Source organism: Sturnira hondurensis, unplaced genomic scaffold (genome assembly GCF_014824575.4).
Source record: "Sturnira hondurensis isolate 20B ecotype Veracruz unplaced genomic scaffold, ASM1482457v3 Scaffold0022566, whole genome shotgun sequence".
Lineage (NCBI taxonomy): Eukaryota > Metazoa > Chordata > Mammalia > Chiroptera > Phyllostomidae > Sturnira > Sturnira hondurensis.
This window is the reverse complement of record NW_028095197.1, coordinates 2,815,789-2,840,203: the sequence shown is the minus strand read 5'-3', so window position 1 is coordinate 2,840,203 and position 24,415 is coordinate 2,815,789. Positions and strand designations below refer to the sequence as shown.

At 41.4% G+C, this 24,415-nt stretch overlaps 1 protein-coding gene across 4 annotated transcripts in view; it reads right to left on the bottom strand.

The window, feature by feature from the left end:
- NTRK2 (neurotrophic receptor tyrosine kinase 2) overlaps positions 1-24,415 on the bottom strand; it is a 319,680-nt gene that overhangs the window by 139,904 nt on the left and 155,361 nt on the right. For 2 of the 4 annotated variants that reach the window (XM_037035692.1, XM_037035694.1), the window contains exons 12-13: positions 6,931-6,978; positions 1,057-1,245 (exon numbers count right to left, since the gene is read on the bottom strand). In XM_037035692.1, coding sequence (XP_036891587.1) covers positions 1,057-1,245; positions 6,931-6,978 — 237 coding nt within the window. The remainder of the gene's footprint in view (positions 1-1,056; positions 1,246-6,930; positions 6,979-24,415) is intronic. The other 2 variants (XM_037035693.1, XM_037035695.1) reach the window with 1 other exon arrangement.

Sequence of the window (24,415 nt, the reverse complement as noted above, 5' to 3'; positions counted from 1 at the left end):
CGTCCTAACAACTAAACTCAAATCTACTATGATAATATCTTGAGGTAAATTTGAATGAATAGTAGGAAATAACATGTGTTTCCTCATATGTGAGCCAATCTGATACTCATTACTAAGCCTCCTTATCCCATGAAGAGTCTCAGTGAAAAGTAAGTCCCCAAATGCTAACTTTGTAATAGTTCTCCCTTACTTCTGAGGCAGTGAAGGACAACAGCATTTAAGAAGAAGTGAAAATATGCAAATAAACATAAAGTACCAATTATTCAGTGCCAGGGAACCCTGGGATATTAGCTACCTTCACAGCTCCTTATTCATGTATGAGGGAGGTCCTGGAGTTCCAATAGTATAAGGCCTGCTTGTCCATTGTGATTTTATTTTTTGTTGTCCTTAAGGTTGTGCTCCATTTTTTTTTATATTGGAGCAATGGCTCCAAAAAAAAATAAAGTAAGAGTCTCTGAGATAAATTTTAAGCTTTCGATAGAGGCTAATGGGTTAATTTGGTTCTGAAAAATACGTCAGCATACTTAACATGTTCTTTGCTATTGTGGAATCACAACCGTTTCATGCTGAGAACTAGGACTAAACAAAGAACACAGAACTACCAGAACTGATACCACCTGTGCACAACATAGCACTTTCTGACTACCTATAGGGTACATTTTAATGATTTTCAATAAACCAAATTTAAATCCCACCAATTGCCAGTCTTTTAGTAACTGATATAAGTGCATTCTAATGATATTTCTGGTTTCTTTCTCTAGCTTTTTCAAGATAAGCAGGCCTTGATTCCAACTTCATGTTGACAAATGGTTTTTGGAAAATGGATTACAAGAGAAGCCAGTAACTTCCCACAGTTCCAAGCCCAGCAGGAGACACACCCTGAGAATTTCATAAGCAACAAAGTAAAGAATCTATTCAACAGTCCCAAAGCCCCAAGAATCCTGACATTTCACTGCCCTCCTTCCTTGAGTCAACCCTGTCAGGGGCTCTGATAAGCATGCTTATAGATACAGCTATGCAGCAAATGGGCCAATAAGTATAAACAGCTGTACTTACATGTGTCTGGCTTGAGCTGACTGTTGGTGATGCCAAAATACTGGGGATTTTCAATTACAGGGATCTTGGTCATTCCAATGATGACGGCATCAGGGCCGCCTTCTGAAGACGATGGGGTATTACTCCCATTGGAGATGTGGTGAAGTGGGCTGGCAGAGTCGTCATCATTGCTGATAACTGAAGCTGGGCCTGGAGTTGGGAAAGATACACATTGCTCTGTAATGCTTTAATGTCTTTGTAACTCACACATGTAACATTCACCCACTTAAAATGTACAATTCACAGAGTTTTAGTATATTCACAGAGTCATGGAACCATCAATATACTCTTATTTTAGGACATTTTCATCATTTCAAATAGCTGTCATTCTCCATTCTTCCCATTCCCAGCCTTAAGCATCCATAAATTTACTTTCTATCTCTATGAATTTACCTATTCTGAAAATGCCATATAAGTGGAATTATAATACATGATCTTTTGGGACTGACTTCTTTCACTTAGTATAATATTTTTAGGTTCATTCATATTGTAGCATGTGTCATTATTTCATTCCTTTTTATTGCCAAATAACATTTTATTTTACAGATATACCACATTTTGTTCAGCCGTTCACCAACTGATGAACATTTGGGTTGTTTCAACTTTTGGGCTATAATGAATAATGCTGCTATGAGGATTCATATACAAGATTTTGTGTAGACATACATTTTTTAAAATGTTTAGGGGTGGACTTGCTCGGTCATATGGTAGCTCCCTGTTTAACTTTTTGGAGAACTGCCAAACTGTTTCCCAAAGTAGCAGCACCATTTTATATTCCCACCAGCAATGTGCCAGTGTTCCAATTTCTGTACTTCCTTCTTCTGTAACTTAATATGCAGGCTTCCCCTCTGTTCTCTGAGCATCTTTAGAACACTTGCTCATTGAAACTCCCAGCATCAATCTAAGATCCTGATGTGCTAGAAACTCAAAGATCTGAGTTACTTTTTCTACTCTTTGAACAAGACACTTACTTCCTTTTTACCTCTGCATTCACTTACATGTCTAAAGTGATATCTACTTGTTATTTTATGAGACTACTGATATGAGAATGTGTTATAAATTTAAGTGTGCTTCATGAGTAAAAATTGCTATAGTATTACTAAATGATCTTACAACTGGTGGCCTAGAATTACATCGGACTTTGCAATTACTCTGTTCCTCTCTCTGTATATGCTGTCCATAGCTGTACCACTTTTGCCTACAACATAATGGCTCCATCCCATGGTAATCTACCTGCTTTGCCTTTAGCCATAATATTATTTATTTACAGAGTCATTCCATGAATGTCATTATACTAAAGCAATAACCATAGAATTTTTCATAAAACACTTTAACTTTCTAGTCCCGTCTCAAGAATGCATATGTCCATAAATGTGGCCTAGTGTCTTTCATCTAAACCATTTAACCATTGACCACTAAACTCATACTGTTTCAACCAAAAGTAGATTCATAAAGAAAAAGTCTGTATGAAAGCTTCAAAACAATTAAGATCTTGGTGGCTCATGGTGATCACTCATACACGAAAAGGAGACAAAGCTCCCTAGACATATATATTAATGACATGTGTTTTTCCAGTGTACTGAATGGGTGCAAGGTCCCGTGGAAAGCAACCACTCACTGGCTAGGACTACCAGCATAAGCCAAGAGGGAGAAAGGAAGGAAAGAATGATGAGGAAAGACAAAGGGAAGGCCATGACAGGCAGAACTGAATAGATAGCCAAGGCAAATGTGTACTAGGGAAAGGAAAGACTGAATCACTATTTCCTGAGTAAGAGAATGTGTACTCATCCAAGCCCCAGGATACGTGTTTCAGCACCTCCTTCCATTCTTTATCTCTTCCCTCAGACTTAACTATTTCAATGAGATGCACCACAATTCAAAAACAAAAGCTTTTGTGTCGTACATGTTTAACCCCCTCTGAAATATCATAGCAATCCACCTCCCAATTCTAGATTCTTTCCCCCCCCTCATATGTGGATTATCACAGTATGTAGTGATAACAATTGGACGTTCTCCAGCTAGCTGAATCTTAAACAAACTATGCAGGAGGCAGCCAACTGCTATTATAGGTAATTTTTAAAAGCATTTTCTCAAGGGGATATGCATTTAAGATGCCTTTAATGATACAACCTGGCTTAATTCTGCAAACAAGTCCTCACACAGCCAATTTAGAAGTCACAGAACACTCAAAGCAAAGGCAATCTCCCCAGTTGTGCTCATCTTGTGCCGAATCACTGGCATTAGCAAAGAGAGGGATTTTTGCCAAGAATAAAGACAAGTTCTTTCTAATATCCTTAACCATCCCTGTTTTATGATTTGCTTCCTGGCAGGCCTGGATCACCCAGAGCTTAAACCCAGAGATGGAAAATACAAATGTGTTGTGCTAAGGTTTCTGCCCCTTGTCAATAAAACCTCCCCCTGCTGGCTCCCTCACTGTTCTTGGGGCAGCCGCCCCTCTGTTGAGGTTACCCAGGTAGGCTACTGCCTGAACTTGCTAAGCAGTCAAGGCCACACATTGCTCAACAGACTCCAGGCTACACATTTACCCTCAGAAATACAGGAATTATCATGTTCGAATACTCCACATGCTGTCAGGCCAGCGATACTTGCTCCTGGAGCCCCTGCAACGATTAGGAACATACTGATCCCGGTTGCTTTCATCTCTGATTCTTCCAGCCCAAGTTAGAATAAGACTATCAACATTCCCATAGCATTTCATCATTTCAGAGAAGGTTGATACCTAGAAGCCAATGTTGAGATTCTTCCAGGAATCTGAGCTCTGAATCATCGGCCACAGACACAGCAGGGCTCTAACTTGAAGAGTTGCATTGAGAGGCTTTCTCTTTGCTTCTCTGCCTCCCCCAAAAGACACCCTTTCCTTCCCCTGGCCTCTCTGATTAAAACCCCAGACTCTGAGGTAAGGGATCTAAAGAAAATGGGCTCTCTTTTAGGGGTGGGGGCAGGGAGCGAATTTTTAAGCATAGGAGTGATATAAAGAACCAGAGGTAATTTTTCAGAAGCCTTTTCACTTTGCCAGAAGGTTGCTGTTGACAAATCTGCCCAACACACAAACCTCAGCCATTCATCAACTGGAATATTAATTCCAGTGCTGTTTTCTCCATTATTGATGCTCCAGACCCTGGAAGATTGATGTGGCTGGCAAGGTTGCAGGGGTTCAGCCCACTTTTCTAGGAACATTTTGATCTAACGGAGCTCAGCAAAGTTGGGCAGGGGAAGAAAAGCTCTCAGTGGGGACAATGAATGTCTACATAATTTGACAGCAGCCTGTCTGTGCATGTCACATGAGGTGTCATTTTGTGTCTGTGCACATGCTTGAGGAGACACGATGAAAAGACAGACAGAAGAGTCAGGGGCACATCACAGTGTTATAAGAATTTCACATGAGGACTTGAGAAAATGTCTTATGAAATGAATTAGAAGTCTTAAATTGCTGGGTATGTGCAATTTGCTGAGTTTCGAGTAGAGAGTCCTAATTACTGAGCTGACAAATATGAGTTATGCCTGGAAACATTTTTAGCTTATTTTTTAATATGCCTCAAGTTCAAAGAGGCATTTTTCTTTTCTCAGAGCTGTTGGGTGATAAGCCCTGCATCTTTGACTTTAGAGACCCTATTTTCCTGCAATAAAAATCAATGAAGGTCATCTGGTGAGGAATGTCATCTCTCAGGACCAACAATGCCTTCAAGGTGACGGGAGAGGTTCTTGAGCAGCCATGTTAAGCATGTCATTTATTTTCTGTATTCTCATGCTTTAACATCTTGGGCCTTGGTGACACTGGAGCCATCAAGGGCTACCCAGTTCCTACAGATAGTGAAGAATTCCCCCCTGAGTGTACCTTTGATGTATAAACTAACTAATCCATAATCAATACCCCAACCACATTCCTTATCAAACCATCACTCCCCAGGCACATTATCCATGTGCCTGGTTACCCCAGATCCAGGTATCAGAAAACCAGGGACAGCTCCTACACCCCACACCCACTGAAGTTCCTCAAGCCATCCAATCCTAAACCTGCTAACCCTGCCTCGCCCAGTCCTTCCTGAGGAAACCACAATAAAGGCTCTAACCCACATTTTCCCCTCACTCCCTCTGCCTCCTGACTGACCCAGGTTCTCCCCACTGGCTTGCCCCTGAGATGTGGCATGCCCTCTTTTCTTGGGAACTGTCAATAATGAATTATCTGTTCATCAATGGCAGTTGTCTCCTGACCTTTCGGCTGCCCTGTACCTGCCGAATAACAAAACCAACATTTTAAAGCAGCAGCACCTCTAATGAATGTGGCTGAAAGAACAATGCTGAAGGGTTCTTTCTGCTGTGGCCTCAAAGGGTGACATCCTGTGATTGAAGCTTCCCAGGCACCAGCACCTCTCTGCAGGGCAAACTGGCCTGAACAATGTCTTAGTGGCTGCAGTGATTTGCTGTTTAGTGGTGGGAAGACCCCATCCCACAGCACCGTTGTAAGAAAGTTTATCACCCAACTCCTCCTGCCTCCATGACACACACACGGCACAAACCATAAAACAGGGCAACTTCAAGATTGCCCAGCAGGACACTCCCTGGTACCTCAAAATAACTATGATCAACTGTGTCTGAAATCTGCCCTGCAGAGTCTCTGACAAATCCTGAGGTGGCTGAGCTTAAGGTTCCAATTTGATCACATCTCCATTTATCGTTTGCTGGTTAAAAGCTTTCCCTTGGAATTCACGGGGCTAGTTGAGGGTCAAAGTGATTGATGTCAAGCTCAAAAAGGGAAATGAAACGGGGTTCCTCATATGGATGGATAAACACATACGGGGCGGGTGGCTCAGAACTGAAAGGCTTCGTGACACTGATACAGCTCTCTTTGCAATTTTACCTATGGTCAACCTTGCAACCAAAACAGATAGTAACCAACAGATACCCACAATAGTTAGATCTTGGAAATGCATGTGCAAAATGGAAGAAAGTCTGTCTTTTCATGCCTTCTAGACAATTCCTGTTCATTGTCTCTATACCCACAGAAAATACTGAACAAATTGGAGGTCCTGGGAGATTACACCTGATTTCAGTCCTAGAGATGAGATACATTATCTGCACTCATTTGGGAGCTACGAGCTCTGCTTTTTAATTGTCAACACAACAGCAAGGAATAGAACGCAATCAAGCACAAATCACAGTGTCTGGATGTTAGTCTTGTTTTGGAAGAGAAATAGTCATAAACAAACAGCTGACTTACCAATTCAGAAATGTATTGCATTGTGGCCAATGAGAGGAAGCTAAGAACCAAGTTTTTCCTGACTAGAATATTCAGCCAACTGTGCTGTTTTATTTCCTTAACCTTTTAAAAAATATATTTTTATTTATTTATCTTTAGAGGGGAAGGGAAGGAGAGAGAGGGAGAGAAATATCAGTGTATGGTTGCCTCTCGTGTGTCCCCTGCCGGGAACTGGCCTGCAACCCAGGCATGTGCCCTGACTGGGAATCGAAGCTCTGGTTTGATCCTCTGGTTCGCAGGCTGTGCTCAATCCACTGAGCCACACCAGCCAGGGCATCCTTAACCTTCTTAAAAATGCATCAGTAACCTAGAACTAGTTGACAGTTGACATGTCCCCATAGGGTAAAAACAAGTCAACTTCAAAAATACAGAACCATAACTTAACTCAATTAGCAATGATAATGTCTTTTCTGGAAGAATTCTAGGCCTCTTTCTTCAGCAAATCAGAAACCAGGAACATGAAAAATGACTCAAGAGACAAGTATGAAGAGGGCTAAACAGTTTCATCTGAATTAACACAAGCTCATTACTTATCCAAAGAAGGAGTAACTACTTACCAACACCTTGTCTTGATTTTACTTTCCCAAATCCAAACCATGAGAAATCTGAAAACCACAACAAAACATAAAATAAACTTCGAAAGAGAAGCAGAAACGAGAGGAATTCAGCACTGTCCTTACTAAAATAACTCCAAGTCCCTTGAAAAACTCCACGGAGGACTGACACTTCCTCTCAAAACAGCCAACCCTTGGATTTTTGTGTAAAGATTTATTTCTCATCCTGAGAACATGAAAGTTCAAGTCAGATAAGGGACAGAAGCCCATCTTCCAGAAAAATGACCAAAACCGAGGGTTAAAAGCTCTAAGCAGTTTTCTTCCTCCCTTAGTTTCTCTCTTTCCCCAAAACATGGAGTCTAACAGAAAAGTTGCACAACACATCTGACAAATGCACTGAGGTTCTGAACCTCAGCCATGTAGGAAAATAAGAAGAAAAAGCAGATTTTTTCTGGAGCCGAGACAGGCAGTAAAAGAGGACCGTGAAATCCTGTGGGAGAACTGACACTTGGGCTGGATGGGGATTCAAGAGTTAAAAAAAAGGAATCAGTCCTACATGGATTCCACGACTAGACTTGCTGTGTGATGGGGGCTGGGGGGCAGCTCAAGGCAGAGCTGTGCCTCTTACAACACAAGGCTCTGCTGGCACGTGTAAGGAAAGACCTGCCAAATGTTCTGAGGCACTCCAGTGCATAAAGCCACGATGAAATGTCTATTGTTTTCCTGGGCCCAACTATGTTCTTCCAGATAGTTTCCACGGGGCCCCAGAGTGAATTCTGCACAGCAGGGAGATCCTTGGATACAAGGCCAATAAAGGAATGGAACCCAAGTAAGGAACTGTGTTTCTGAGCTTTTTTAGATCTGTAGTGATTTTTGCAGAAATTAGTATAAAAAGCTGTGTAGAAGAGCCAATTTAAATGAAATACTGTATAAAAAGCCATTTGCACACTCAAAAATGTATTACAAAATTGTTGTCACGATTACTATTTTTTTCAAGTATATTTAGTCTTTCCTTCACTGGCATTCTAGAATTTCTGTTCTCCAAATCCTAAGCTGATTTTTACTTCTGACTGATATTCCTGTAAATGCTTTCTTCCAGGTTTTAGAAGACAGGCGGGAGACGGGTGAAGATTTGGCCTCTATCCAATGCCAAGTAAAGATTCCTTTGCACAGAAGACAGTGAATCACATTCACAGGGTCCTGGGTCTAGCAAGGCAGGGCTGTGCCTGTGGATTTCTTAACTATGACCAATCTTTTCCAAAACAGAGTGTATTTTCCTACTGATCACTTTTTTTCTATATTTGTTTGATTTATATAGTTTTTATTAAACTGTATATTGAATTAAGACTGCTTTTTCCACCTGGATATTTTTTCAAAACAATATTTCTATCTTATAGAAAATCCACTGAAGGACATAGCCATCCCTTACCAAGGCACACAGGTCAGATTATTTTCATTCATTTCCTACAACAAACACAACTGCAAGAAACATATTTACACATCTTAAGTGTTCCCATCCTCATTTTCAAATATTATTCCCTCAGGATAAAACTCAGAGATAGAATCATTGGATTAAAAAGATGAATATTATTAAGGCTATCTTTGACTATAGCCTGAGTATGTTTGGCTATATTGTTTGACTACATGTCAACACATGTAGTCAAATTGCTTTCCCATTATATCTGGTTTACTGTCACAAACAGTGCATGAGAGGGTAGGAGTGTATTTCCAATACGAAAGATAAGGGTGAATCATTTCCTATGTCCATCCTTCCATTGGTATGTCCAACACCTACCTGAGCTGGTGTTCAGCTACAGAAAGGAGGACCGCAGATTATAGAGAGAATCAGAATAAGGCAGACAACACCTGTGCAGTCATTATGATTCACCCCACCTCCCCCAACCCCAGTCACTTCTCCCTTGGTCCTCAGCCAAACCCTGTAATATATTATCCTCTGTTCACTGACAAAGAATTGAGACTCAGAGAGGCTGATAGACTTAGCAAAGGTCACAGCCCACAGTGACTAAGCTTTCTGATGCCAAAGCTAGGGGTTATTTTTTTATTCTCTAAGAGTTGCTCTTCCAAAAAGAGCCAAAATTAGCCAAAGTTCACAACATTATAATCAGGATTCAATGTTATATATAAAAAATCACTGCAAGGAGTCATATATTCTCATTTATTTATTCAACAGGCACAGCAGAGAGTTCAAAGAGAAATGAGCTGCATAACCTGCCTTCTAAGAGTTCACAATCAAAGATCAGCTACCCCACAAACTATGTCCAGGGTGTATAGAACTCAAAGGAGAAGCATCTGTTAAATTCTAAGGGGTGGGGGCTAGGAGTCCAGGAAGAGTCCTCTGGCTTCTGGACAACAGATTAGAATTAGCTAAGAGTGGGAAAAGCAGGGGGGCATTCTTAGTGTAGTAATCCAGTCGTGGCTAGCACGGGCAGTCCTGCCTCCGTCAAGGGGCTGATGTGGTGAAAGTGGAGGGAACTGAGAAACAAAATAAGGGCCAGGCCAAGAGTCTACATTTTATAGGTGACTCCTCTCCACCACCCCCACCCCCCAAGAAATCTCAGACTAGGCAGTAACAAGATCAAGATTAGTTTTAGAAAAATCATTTGGGCTGCAGAGTACAAACAGGATTGTGAGAGGGCACGAGACTGGTTAAGGAGGCTTCTTGGAGAAAGCAAGACATGAGAAAACTGTGGCCTGAATCAGGATCTAGGGAGGGGAGGGCAGGGAAGAGAAGGAGGTGGTTGTCCGGCATATTTAGGGGGATCAACAAGACATGGTGATTGATTGCCAAGTGAGGGGAGTATGGGAAGTAAACAACAAAGGTTAGGAGTTTGGACAGTGAGATGTATGGTAATGTTGCCCCCAGTGTCTCCAAGGAACTTAGAAGGGAAACAGGGTTAGGAGTTCAAACTGACAACATTAGTGTGAGGCACAGATCCCAAATTAAGACGTCTGTGTGAGGACAGGTGTTTGGATGACAATATACATGTCTAATGCCCAGAGTGGACTTGCCCAAGTTCAAGAACTCATAGTTTTATGGGAAAGCAGAAGCTAGATGCTGTACCTAGGACACATTTCTTGTTTGGGTACATAAGACAGCCTGTTTTGCAGGAAAATAACAAAAGGGCATCCAACTGAGGCTAACTTAAGAAAAACTTATGCCCAAATTGTTAAAAAAATTTTCTAAGTTTTCTTTAATAGTAACACAATTATTATGTAAGACAGAATACAATCTCCTTGACTGTACCTCAGAGTACTGGGAAAATCTAACAGAGCAGATGAGCAAGGTCACATTGGTACGTCTGCCCCGCCTCCCCTACCCTAGAAGCTGTCCCCGGTCTGGCAGTCCTTTCACGGTGGACTTCAGCAGTACTCTTAAAACCTTAACACTAAATTTCACCAGCAAACTTTTCCCAAAAGGCCAAAAAGAAACAATTTCTCAATTTCCTGTGATGTTTCAACCATTGGGAGTCAAGTCCTGCCAAACATTCTTTCATATTCTGTTTAATAAGAGACACTTTATTCACTGCAAAATAAAGGGCTCCTTCAAAAGTAAATGTAGTTGCAGGGAGCTTAAAGGGAACTCTCCCTTTTGGAATCTAGACCAACAAGGATCCTAAATTATGCAATTAACCAATTAAATCTATTGTATGTTGAAGTTCAATCTTCCCTGACCAGAGAAGAGAAAGGTATTTCATAAAATAGCACATTATCACACTGACAACTCTAAGATGGGACTCAAACTAAATAAAATAAATGTCTAGAAAGATTGCTTTTCTAACATTTCCCAAAGGAAACAGCTAGAATTTGGGGAGCTGAAAAGGAATATTTATGACGCCAGCAAGAGAATCAGAGGAAGGAACAATGAACAGGCAATGTGGAGAAATTCAATCTTCCCGGTGGGTGCTGACTTGCACACACACTAAACGAGGTTGTTAGAAGGGTTCTGAACTCCAAAGAAAACAGTTTCTAGATTTTTTTCTCTGTCAAGTTACAGAAAAATCATTTTAGTATATCAGGAGAAAAATCAGTTTCCTTCCCTTTTAACTCTGGAGAAATTAAAATTTGCTCTGTTCTCAGATGTAATTTCTTTATGTATTAAGGCAAGACTTACCACCTCACCCCCAAGAAAAGCATCTCTAACATTCTAAGGGAAGCAAATGGAAAATTACGATTCATCGACAGAAATGTACTCTACTTCCAATTTCTATAGCCACACCCACTCCCTAAAGGACACACAAAAGAGGAGCTTTCAGCTGCCTTTGTTGCAGGAAAGTGTGAACTTGACAGTGTTGAGCTCAGAGCAGACATTCAATCAGTGCTTGATGGAGTAGCCAATTGCCTGTTACCTCAAATAAGGAGCTAGAAGGACTGGTCATTGGAGTGGAGAAGAAATGGATGCAATGGATACTTCACTGATAATATACACAACTCCTTGTCCAACTGACAAACAATCAGAATGAGTAATAGTTTGCTTCAAATGAATCCCAGTTTCTCAGGCTACTGAACAGTGTATTTTGGGGCCAAGTTTCCACTTAAATTTAATTGTAATTTTTCACTTAAAGACACAACCTTTATATATAAGTTCCATACCCACTGACTAGGAAGTGGACTTGCTTTGAGTTAAATTGGTTGTGGAATTGGTTGAGTTAAATGCAAAGGTTCTGGAATCCCCCTGACCAACTTTAAACTCCAACATGACTTATTATGCTGCTTTCCAAGTAACAGTGAACACCTCCAGTATAAAAAATATGAAGAAAAATATGTGTATTTTAGCTAAAACTGCTAGCTGCTCTCTGAAATCTTTATTTTCCTCTTTTTTTGTTTCCCAGGCTCACAGCTAGACTACAGTGACTGGCCCTGCTTGCAGTTAGTTGTGGGTATACCACTGAATTATAGCCACTGGACAGTGGACAGAGTGATGGATACCATTTCTGGGCCTGGCCCGTCAAGACTTCCCATGCACGCTATCCCATGCTTTCTTCTTTACTTATCCAAAATGAAGACAACGTTTATATAAAACTTGGATGCTATGACTTGAAGTTAGCAGAGAAATTCTCTGCTAATTCTCCCAGTGAGTGTAGACAGTGTAGAAACTGAGTTATTCTACTGAGGTCCAAAAAAGCTGAGCTTTTTTATCCTTCAGCTCTCATTCATATGCAGGAACTATTGCATTCGAACCACTATCCACTTTGGTACTTATTTATCATGATGGGGAGCCTACCCTAACTAATATATATACACAAAGAAAAATACGTTGTTTTTTTTTAACACAGTCACTACAGAAAGGAGTATGGAGGTTTTTCAAGAACCTTAAAAATAAAATTACCATATGATCCAGCAATTTCCATTCTGGTATTTACCTGAAGGAAATGAAAATGGTAACTCAAAAACATGTATGCACCCCGTATTTATTGCAGCACTATTTACAATAGCCAAGATGTGGAAGTGCCCATCAGTGGATGATGGATAAAAATGTGATAGATATATACAATGAAATATTATTCAGCCATAAAAAAGAAGAAAGCCTTGCTATTTGCGACAACATGGATGGACCTTCAGAGTATCATACTAAGTAAAAACGTCAGACAAAGACAAATACCATATCATCTCACTGGTATGTGTAATCGTAAAACAGAAAAATATTCCCAAAGACACAGAGGACAGATTGGTGGTTGCCAGAGGCAGGTGGGGGCTGGAAGGGTTGAACAAAATTATTGAAAGGGGTCAAAGGTAAAAGCTTCAATTGTAACATGATTAAGTCCTGCAATGTAATCTACAATGTGGTAACTACAGTTAATAATACTGTATTGCACATTTGAAAGTTGCTAAGAGAATAGATCTTAAAAGTTCTCACTATAAGAAAAAAATTGTAACTATGTAAGGTAATGGATGATACCTAGACTTACTGGGATGATCACTTTGCAATATATACAAATATTGAATCATTATGTTGTACACCTGAAAATGTATGTAAATTGGGTCTTTAAATTATTTATTTATTATTTAAGGTTTTATTAACTGACTTCATGTCTCCCCAACCCCCCATCACAAATTTGAAATTGTGTATCCATGTATATTTACCTTTTCTGGAAAGTCCACAGATTTCATTAGACTTTCAAAGGCTTCTTCACACTCAAATGCTAAGAACCACTGAAGTACATATAAATGCATTGTATTCTGTGGTGATATTCTATTTAATCACCTTCCCTATCAATGGTTGATCTGGGTGCTGAGAATCATCTGTCATCTGTCACCTCGATTTCGCAGCAACCTGCTAGTTTGACTCCTGCTCTATTCTTGCCTCCCCTAATCTCTTCTCCACAGGGCTGCCAGAGTAATAATTTTCAAGTGTAAATCAGATTATTACATTCCCCTGCTTAACATCCTTTAAAGGTTTCTTTTTGCATTCAGCACAAACTTTTGATTATCACTGTAGAGTGTCACATGCCAAGGCCTCAGCCAACCCTCACGGTCACCTCACCCTTCTATTTCATAAATGGCCACAGTGGCCTCTTTTCTGTTTCTGCTCACTTTGCACTTTTTCTCCCCAGGATCATCTCCTTGGCTCTTCTTATGCCTAAGCACTTCCCCTCCTTCGGGTTTCAGGTCAACGGTCACATCCCAGTGGCCTGAGCCTCACCACTTTAACCAGAACCTCTCTCAGCCTCTCTCCTCTCACAAATATCTCATCCTTCTCACTGTGTATCAATGAATCACCTAATTTATTTGATTTATTGAGTATGATCTGTGCCCTTTACTAGAACTTGAGCTCTAGGAAGTCAGTAACCATCTTAGAGGGGGCTATCCTGGAAACGGACTCTGACACAAGGATTCAGGGGAAGGCAGTTGCTGAGGAAGGGATCCAAGAAACACTAGAGGGGAGTGAGCAAGTAACAGAGGGAGGGGAAGGAAGCCCATAATCATCCATTTTCCAGTGGGTTACACTGCGGACGACTGTATGAGCTTGGGTGCATCATTCTCCCACCCCGTTAGGCTTTATTTCCCACTCTCTGAAGACAGAGGGTGAGACATGGCATTGAAGGCCTGCTCAAGCTCTAGCAATCTACAGTACAATACTAATCATTAGGCACTGAGGACTGAGAATAGATTGCCACATGGCTTCATATAACTTTCAAGGGTATTTTGGGAATGTGAGATCATGTACAATTTAAAGAAAAGCTCTCAGTCAACTGGCCTAGATTTTCTCCTGCTGAATACCACTCAGATGCTTTTGGGTCACTGTATCCTTATCTTGAGAGAAGGGCCCATGCTCTGCAAAAGCAATTTTTAAAAGCACTACTTACTTAATACTTGCTATGTGCCAGGAATTTACCAGAGATTAGATATCATTTCAATTAGAGAAAATTGGTCAGCTTCTATTGCAGCATTAAAAAAATAAAAGCAGACAAAAGCCTTAAATCCTACAGAAAAAGTTCTGAAGTCTCAACTAGAAATAGATGAAACTAGACTTGCCTGGAATGTGGCAAAATATCCTGATCTTCCATTACAAACATTTGATTTTGAGAAAACAAAATTGTCAACTACCTCACCTTTCATTTTGAACATATAGACTATTTCAAAGAAAATTTAGCTGCTTTACACCTTAGTCATTCACAATTAAACTGGACAAGATGTTGTTTTTAAAAATATATTGTAAATTTTAAAAACTTTTTCTTTAACAAAGGTAGTGACAGTCTCTCCTGAAGGGTGAAACATGGGACCTGGAACACCAAACAATTCATTTCTAAGCCTGGAACTTTGAGAAAGGCAGGGGCAACCCCTGCTTACTAACAAGGGATGACAGACAGGAAGACTCATATTAAAGCTTTGCCTTCTATTGCATAACCCTTGTGAGAGCTCAAAATGCTCGATGAAGACTTTTTTCCAGCTGTCACAAGCTCCCTTCAGGGAAGGCAAGTGATGCCCGGATGTACACACAGAAAACTGCCCTGTTCACACTGACTTAACATTGGGTGAGTGGCTGCTTGAACTTTGCCCCAAATTCTCTGCAAAGCAATGTTGATAAGCACAGGGAGCAAGCCTTTGGGAGGGAAACTGGATGACTCCCAGGGAATCATCTTAGAAGTGGTGTTAGTGACCTTCAAAGACAGCTACAAGCCCACAGAGGCTGGCCTATACTTTATGCCGAGTTCCCACGAGCTTTTGTTTCCATGGAAAACCTAAACAATGACCCTGGCCTCCTTGACTTGCTCAGACCTGCTCATTGTGCCCTGTCACCAAGCGAGGCCAAAACGAAGGGAAGCTGCTCTCTCTCCTCTCCTTTGCACAAGGTGTGTTGCCACATGGAATGCATTTGAAAATGTCTATGCACTTTCTGCTACATATTTATGGTTATATCCATATTTATGATTGTGGTATTTATATTTGTATGTATATAAAACATGCAAATTCTTTTTTTTAGTTCCTCTAAACCAGGATTTGTTTTAGCCAATGCAAAACATCACATAGGACTTTTTACTGTGGGGTATTATGAAATTTTGAAGGGAGAAGAGCTTGGTAAGTTTTTCAAGCCGTGATTCTCACTACAGGTTATTTTCCATCATCAACTGTATTCAAACTCTCCCTTGCAGTCTGAGAACATGGTGACCTGCTGCGTGTCATCCCTTCAGTATCTTTGTTATTCTTTTCAGTGACCCACTGTCTCTCTTCCCATCCCACCACCCCTTCCATATTCTTGAATCCAGCCAAGGTCAGGAAATGTGTAAGGCCAATACAATAACCAAGATACTTATTTAATTTTATTACTGTGTGCTCTCCTATTAAGAACCTCCCATAAAGAAATAAGACATAATAGGATTATATGAACTTCTAAAGCTGGGTGTGGAATGAAAATAATTGAATAAAATGGCCATAAAACAGAATGAAATAAAAACCCATTGTTTAAAATGCAATGCCAGACACACAATTGAATGATCAGACACTTTGCTTGGTATCACTGGAAGTGGTGACACACTGTCAGTGTAAGAAACCCAAACCCATAAGATAAAACTGCATTTCTTTCTTTAGTGTTTTCCCATTTAATGTCCAATATGTTCTTTAAGACCCACTACTTTTCTGGTAACTAATCAAAATTGACTGGCTAGGCCTGTGGTTCTCAAATAGGGGCCATTCTACCTCCCAGGAGAGAGCTGGCAATGTCCGGAAACATTTGGGGTTGTTGCAATGGGGGAGAATGAGGTGGAGGGTGTGTACTACTCGCATTTAATGGATAAAGGCCAGGCATCCTGCCAGATGGCCAGCAGCACACAGGAATGTCCTCCGAAACAAAGAATTTAAGGCTCAAAACACCAGGGGTGTCAAAACCGAGAAACACTGTCCTAGGTCATGGGCCAGCCAAGTAGAATTCACCTTAGAACCTTCCATCTCTGTTAAAAAGAAACCCTAGCCTGTCTCTGCTCACTGCCCCATGGGAGGTTAGTCTTCTCTTATGTTTTCCAATGTTCTTGTCACTGGCGTTCTTGCTGCCAGTCCCATCCTCTCTCAATTTATCTGGCACCTCATGAAAAGGAGCTCTGATACTGTCATTTCTGTTGCTCCCAAACATCAAAAAAGAGGGGCAATGCAGTACAAGAGCAGAGAAACTGGGTTTGGAGTCAAAGCACTGGGCTTCAGTCTTGGACCCACCATTTCCCGACAGCTACAATGACTTGGTCCCTCTAATAACTGTCTCTCCTCAGAGCAATAATTACTGCCCTGGCCACCTGCTGGGGCAGCTTTAGGATCCTGTGAACTGATCTGTATGTGAGGCCTGTGTAAATATTCTGGGATTATATAAACATGGGGCTGAGGAAATAATAAAGCCTCAAATGCTCAGTGACATTCATAACCCGACTTGACCCCAGCTTTATTACTGAATCCCCTTAACACAGGCAACATACCAGAGAAACTCTCAGCTTGCATTCCTTAAATAAGCATGCCTCGAATTTTCCTATTTACTCATTAGTTCATTCACCTGAGACATGCTAGACAATGTGATTAATGCTGGGTGTGTAATAAAGAATAGAATAAAATAAACACAGCCCCTGCCTATATGGAGCTTCTAAATTTTGTTTCTTTGTACCACTTTTTTTAAACTTGAAAGGAAAGCTCCATCTTTGATCCCTAAGCCCCATTTATTCAACCAAATCCACCTTAAAACTCATTTCACATGAAGCATTTATTCTCCAATCACAAACTGACATTTGGACTGTTTGTCTCTCATGGTGAAACCACATTCTTCACTGTATTAATTATTTACATAATTGTATTCCTCCTATTAGATTTGAAAGACGGTGAGTCAAAAAATCTTCTAATTCAATTCTTCACCCCCTTTCATAAGCTTCTTAACTGTTATAACAGTGCCAAGGAAGGTACTTTATACACGGGAGGTACTCAACAAACATCTCAACTGCTGATTGGGTCCAACTAGAAGAATTGAAAAGTAGGGCATAAGGCACCACAATAATAGTAGAAAATGAGTCGTGAAGCACAGACAGACAGCAACAGTAGCAACATTCACTACTGTTGACTACTATTCTCTGTGCTTCTGAGGCGCACTGTCTTTTCCTGTCATAGCTTGTCTCACTCTGAATTTTAATGATCTACTTACTTGTTGGAACTTCCCCCCAAGTTCTTCATGGGCAACAAATATTTCTGTCTTGTCTCCTCGTGTACTTCTAGCACTGAGTACAGGGGCTGGTGCATTTTAGGTGCTCAATAAAGATGTATTGAATAAACAAAGAAGTGAAATCTAACTCTTCGCTTTTGCCTTCTTTGATCAAGAGCCAAATTTGGTACAACAGGTTCATGATTGTGTTAAGCACTACACTGCTCACCTCCCCTTTCTGGCCCAGCAGGGTCTCAGGACCCATTCCACCCCCTATTAGCATCCTCAATCCATGTTGCTTGCTTTTGCCAATGAAAACAAGAGCAGAGGTGACAGGTCTCACACCTAGGCAGACAATTTATAGTCAGACTTAATGTAAACTGGGGTTTCTACTTCCGCTTCATCCTGCTGCAGAGAACCAAAAAGCCTCATGTTCAGATGGTAGAAGCATAACGTTCTGGGTTCCTGAGAGGCTAAGCTAAAAACCAGCACCCTCCTGATCTGTGTTGTACATGCAGCATTAAGAGAAATGACCTTTTCTGTTTTAAGGGTTATTTGTTTCTACAGCATAACCTAGCCTACCAAGACTGATACAACAGTGAAGTTCCAAATGGATCTTATTAAAAGGCAGTCTTCTCTATAAACATATGTGGCATTTATTTAATAAAAGGACTCCAATCTGTATGGTTAAGAGAGTATACACCTACATATGCACTCTCTAAAGCATACACAAATGTGTACATAAAAGCATAATAAATTAATGTTAATAATAAGTGTGCACAGTTTTTCAAAACTCATTGTAACATATTAAGAAATAAGAGTATCTGTTCCAAATATACAACCTCTGACTTTCGGCCAAGACGGGGGTATAGGTAGATACACTTTGCCTCCTCGCACAACCAAAAGAAGGACAACAACAAATTTAAAAACAATAAACAACCAGAACTGCCAGAAAATCAAACTGTATGGAGGTCCAACAACCAAGGAATTGAAGAAGAAACGTTCATCCAGACCTGTAGGAGGGTCGGAGATGGGCAGCTGGAGTGGACAGGACTTGTGGCAAGGCAGTGGCTGGCAGAGTGGGTGGTCCCACATTTGTGTGCAAATAAACCAGAAAGAACAACTGGGGAGCAAAACAGACTGCGCAGCCCAGGGTTCCAGTGCAGGGAAATAAAGCCTCAAACCTGTGACTGAAAACACCTGTGGGGGTTGAGGCTATGGGAGAAACTCTCAGCATCACAGGAGAGTTTGTTGGAGAAACCCACAGGGTCCTAGAACATACACAAAACCACCCACCTGGGAATGGGCACCAGAAGTGCCTAAGTTGCTTGTGGGCAGTGGAGGAAGTGACTGAAAGCCAGCAGAGAGGCAAGCAAGCGGCATTGTTCCCTTTCAGACCCCTCCCCCACATACAACACTGCAACACCGCAATGTGGTTTGCCCCACCCCTGAGAATACCTAAGGCTCTGCCCCTTACTACATAACTGGCTGTGAAAACAAAAAAAATATTGTCCAAATAGAAGAACAGATCAAATCTCCAGAAAAAATACAACTAAGTGAGGAACAGATAACCAACCTATCAGATGTAGAGTTCAAAACACTGGTAATCAGGAAGTTGGACCAAGGAAGCACACCCAAGGTACATCATAATCACGTTACTCAAGATTAAAGATAAGGAGAGAATCTTCAAAGCAACAAAAGAAGAGGAGACAGTTATTTACAAAAGAGTTCCCATGAGACTATCAGCTGATTTCTCAAAAGAAACCTTACAGGCAAGAAGGGGCTGCAAACAAGTATTCCAAGTCATGAAAGTTAAGGACCTACATCGAAGAATACCCTATTCAGCAAAGCTATCATTTAAAATGGAAGGGCAGCCCTGGCTGCCCTCCAGCTCAATGGATTGAGCATGGGCTGTGAACCAAAGGGTCACCAGTTCAATTCCCAGTCAGGGCACATGGGTTGCAGGGCAGGTCCCCAGTGGTCCCCAGTGGGGGCCACATGAGAAGCAACCACACATTGATGTTTCTTTTTTTTTTTAAAGATTTTATTTATTTATCTTTAGAGGGGAAGGGAAGGAGAGAAGGAGAGAAATATCAATGTATGGTTGCCTCTGGTGTGTCCCCTGCTGGGAACTGGCCTGCAACCCAGGCATGTGCCCTGACTGGGAATCGAACCTCGATCGTTTGCTTCACAGGCCCGCGCTCAATCCACTGAGCTACACCAGCCAGGGCAATTCTCAATTTTTTCCGACCATAACTAAATATTAATCTCCAGGAACTTTCTTTGTTCCTAAATTCATGGTCATTAAACAGATGCAACATGATTAGTTGCATGGCTGGGTGTTCTTTACAGTGTATATTAAAAGCTACTTAACACATTTGCTCTCAGATCACAAAACCATAAAAAGAATAGACCCTTGCTGCATAAAAGCCCATGTAAAACAGGATTAATTAGAGATGCAGCTGGGGGATATCATTCTTTCTGTGTTCTTTACTAAATTGTGTACCCCCCAAATTCATATGTGGAAACCATGATCCCCAGTATAGGTTCATTTAGGCCTTTAAGGCCATAATTAATGTTAAATGAGGCCATCATTTAAGATGAGGACATGGGGTCCCAATCTTATAGGGTTAGTGTCCTTATAACAAAAGATACCAAAGTGTGCGTTCTCTCTCTCTGTCTCTCTCTGTCTCTCTTCCTCTCTCTCCCCATGCCAGTCACAGAGAAAAAGGCCATGTAAGGACACAGTTACATGGTGGCTGTCTGCAAGCCAGGAAGAGGGCCCTCACCAAGAACTTATTGGGTGCACCTTGATCTTGGACTTGTAAGCTCCAGAACTGTAAGAAAATATGTCTTTTTGTTTAAGCCACCTAATCTGTGATATTTGTTATGGTGACTTGAGCAGACAGTTTTAGTTTCTTTTATTTGTTGTTGCTTTTTGGATGCCAGCCTGTATCCACTTCCTCCTCAAGTGGTAATGATTTTCATTTAGTTACCCACCCAACCCCAAGCAGCCAATGTGTTTCCAGATGGAACCAATGGCTCAAGTGTAAAATAATCAGCATAATTCCACTCCCTGCCCATAGTAGTTGGTTAAAGAATTGGCATGTGACTAAAGTTAGTCTGATCAAAACAAAGCCTAGAATATGTGTGCAAAAGTTGACATAAGTGGTGTTCTCTTTCTAGGAGGACAGGCCTCTGGAAGAATGTAGCATCAGGCGTGGACAGAAGTCATCTTTGCTGCAACCATGAGAGAAAAGTTTGTCTCCAGTCAAGGCAATCCAATGGCAAAGAGCCAAGGATGGATCCTGGTTGGTTTTTCAGCTTTGGATAAAGTCATATCCATAGCTTTGCATTTACTCTTGATGGTGTATTTATTGTTCAAGACACTTGCAATGTTAAGATGCCAAACTAATATGGGAATGGGGCAATAGAAGCTAATTGTCAGTAAGTCAATCCTGCAGCACCAGAGGCCGCAACGAATGGATACCATATTCTGGAGTCCTTCCAAGCACCCAAGTTTTATTACCACTAATGTTGAATTGGCCTATTATAGAGACATAAATGTTCTGTTCTTCAAAAGCATGTTTGACAGGATTGAAAGACTTTGGGATTTCAATGACTTGACTCCTCTGGAGATGGGAGGACAGCCCATTTTAGCAATTTCTATGGGGATGAATAGACATATACTCCAGCTATTCAAATATTTAACTAGCCCTTTTGTTGTTGTTTTGAATCCCAACTAGCTGCAGCTGCCTGTTTGTATCTGTTGTGCCTTTAAGGGGCTTGCTGATTCAGTAGGATCCCTTGAATGCATTAATTAGCCTTCTCTCATTTTCCTAGCCTATGCCTATGAAGAGATGAGCATTTGCAGCTCCATTTGCAGAGTGGGATATGAGGGTTGAGGGTACCAGATAAATGGAGTCCCAGAATTACTTGCTTTTTGATGGGCAGTTTATGCATGGCAAGGTTTGTGTGGCTGCATGATTAATTATTGGCTATCACTATTGGCAGGCAAATGAAATGTGGGCCCTGGATTGAAGTATAACAGGGAAGATGAGGCATTAATCAGCCCAGGTACATGAGTCAGAGGAGGTAAGGATCCAGAGAAAATAAAATGTTATGGAAGTCTTGGAAATGATTTATCATTTTTAATATATATCCTCTAAGCCCACTCTTGATAACTGCTTATAGGTCTCCACATTGTAAAGACTTGGACAATAAAACACTGTTTTCTTAAAACACTAAAGTGAAAGGTGCTGGTGGGGAAAATAAAGAAGCATGAAGAATAAACTGACCATAAAAGGAAAAAAATGTTTGGCTTAAAATTAAATTTCCACTTGTTTCTTTATAAATGATTTAGAAATACAGCTTTTACTTGAAATAAACTGTGTTTTATTGATCAAATCCAGAGACCGATATGAGGTCTGTCCATGAGGGCCAATTTCTCAGATCAGCTTGGAAATTATTATAAAATAAGAAAATGTATTTCCAAAGAGTAAGCAGCCGTGGAACTCTCAACAGTTAACTGACTGAATTATTGTTAACTGAGTTTCCTTGAGTCTGGAAGCTTGGTTCTACATAATCAAGTATTCAGATTTGGAAGTTAGGCAGAGTAAAAGTCTACCAATGAAGTTGAGACTTATATGAAATGAGACAACCTCCCCCCACCTCATTAGTATTATTCCTCTTTGGGTTTCTTCAACCCAAGAAATTCTGAGGACCATTTTCAGAAAGACTTCCCTTTCTGTAATGGACAGAAACAAGCAGCCGCACATTTCTTAGCATTCTGTAATACTTTATAGCTTCTAAGAGTAATGGTTTTCTTAGTTCCCCTTCAGAAACGTCAGATGTTTCTAGAAAACACGCAGAGAAAGAAGGCGACTGGTCAACAGAGCCCTTGAATCAAGAGTGGGGATGAGCTAAGAGGCCACTGCTCTTGATTGAAGAGGTCAAGAGCCTCTTTGCATGGAACAGCGTTGCACCCAAAGTATGTATGCTCAACCCCCCAGACTAAAATTAGTCAGTCCTTATTGTGCTGAGGCACTTCCATGGCTGGAAATGAAAACAGGATTAGGAGGTATTCCAGAATCAACCATATTGGTTGTGTCATCAAATTTTAGGGGAAAGGATAAATAATTCTGCTGATTGCTTCGATGTTTTGTCTGTGGGACACAATGTATCTGCATGTATAGAGATATCTGGGCCACTAAGATGTTCACTTTCAGTGGAATGCTTCCCATCGCACAGTCCTGGACTTCATTGTCCCCCAAATTCAACCTGGGACATTCACTGTTTCATTCTGTTCCTCAACAAACATTTATGATGATAAAGTATCTTAAGACAAGTGAACAAAATGGACAAAAATTCCTACATCAATGCAGCTTACATTTTGTGGGGCAGGGAGACAGATGATCAACAACAACAAAGAAATACAGGGCATATGTGTGAGTGCTTAGGGCTTTAAAGGGAAGTAAGGCAGGGAAAAAGGACTGGGGTGATCAAATACAAGTAAAGGCTGCACTTACATAAATGGTCAGGGAAGGTGATATTTGAGCAAGGACCTAAAGGAGATGAGAAGAGCATTCCAGACAGAGGGAAGCACATGCACAAAGGCCTTGGGGAAAGAGTGTGCCCAGAGTGGGCTCTGAACAGCAAGGAGGCCTGCAAGGGCAGATAATCCAGGAGAGAGCAGGGAAGTTTGGACCACATTAGCAGCTGTGGAGGGAGAGTGAAGCAGTTGGATTCTAGATATATTTTGAAGGCAGAGCTGACGAGGGGTTGGACAAAGGATATGAGTGGAGAGAGGAGCCATGAGAACTCACAGATTTGGGGCTGAGTGTCTGTTTATTGAGCTGGGTGAGACCCCAAGAGGATCACACCCTGGGGGATAGCCCAGGGCTCTGTTGAGCCCAGCTCAGTGTAAGATGCCTAGTGGGCATCCAGGTGGAGCTGCTGAGCAGTTGGTTGGCCAGAGTAGTCTGGGGTTCAGAAGACAGGTTTCCACCACAGGTGAGACCGAGGTAGAGTTGGCATTTAGAGGAATTCGAGCCATCAGACTGAATGAAGTCCCCACAAACATGTGTAGCCGGAGAGGAGAGAGGCTCGGACACTTCTGGAGGCTCAGCAATGGTTACAGCGGGGAGATGAAAGAAGTCATCTCTGAGGCAGGAGGAAAATAGAAGGTGGGGTGTCCTGGAGTCAAGTGAAGAAAGTGTCTGAATTCGATGCAAGAAGCTGTGCCAGGTGCTGCTGACAGGCTGAGGAGGGTAAGACCTGAGAAGGACCATGGGAATTAACAATGGTGACCTTGAAAGGGGACCTTCTGGAGCTACATTCAGAGTGAAAGCCCAATTTGAAGGAAATAAGGGGAAAGGTGGAGAGTGGAGTCCAGAGAGGAAGACAGGTCTTCCCAGGAGACCCTTGGAGGAGGGGAGGAGAAAGGGCAGTGGATGGGGGCAGGCGTGGGAGGTCAGGAGTTTGTTTTTCATAAATGAGAAATGACAGTGTATTTGTAAGCGGATGGGATGATCCAGGCAGACAGAAATGTGATGTTGCAGGGGAACAGCTGCTGGGGTGATGTCCTCCATTGAGTAAAAGGGGGCAGAATCCAGCGAGCATATCAGGGCTGTCCTGGGAAACAGTGCCAGGAGGGCAGGCAAAACCACTGCTAGTGAACAGGTGGGGACATGCAGTGGGGTGGCTGTGGGGCTCTCTCCTGAAGGTGTTTATTTGTTCAGGGCAATGAAAGATAGATCTGGAGCTAAGAGTGTTAGAGGAAAGGAAAAGATAGAGGGATGCGGAGAGAGAACAGTATGAATTCTTCTTCTAGAAGAAAGGAAGAGTGAGGTTGCCTGTACT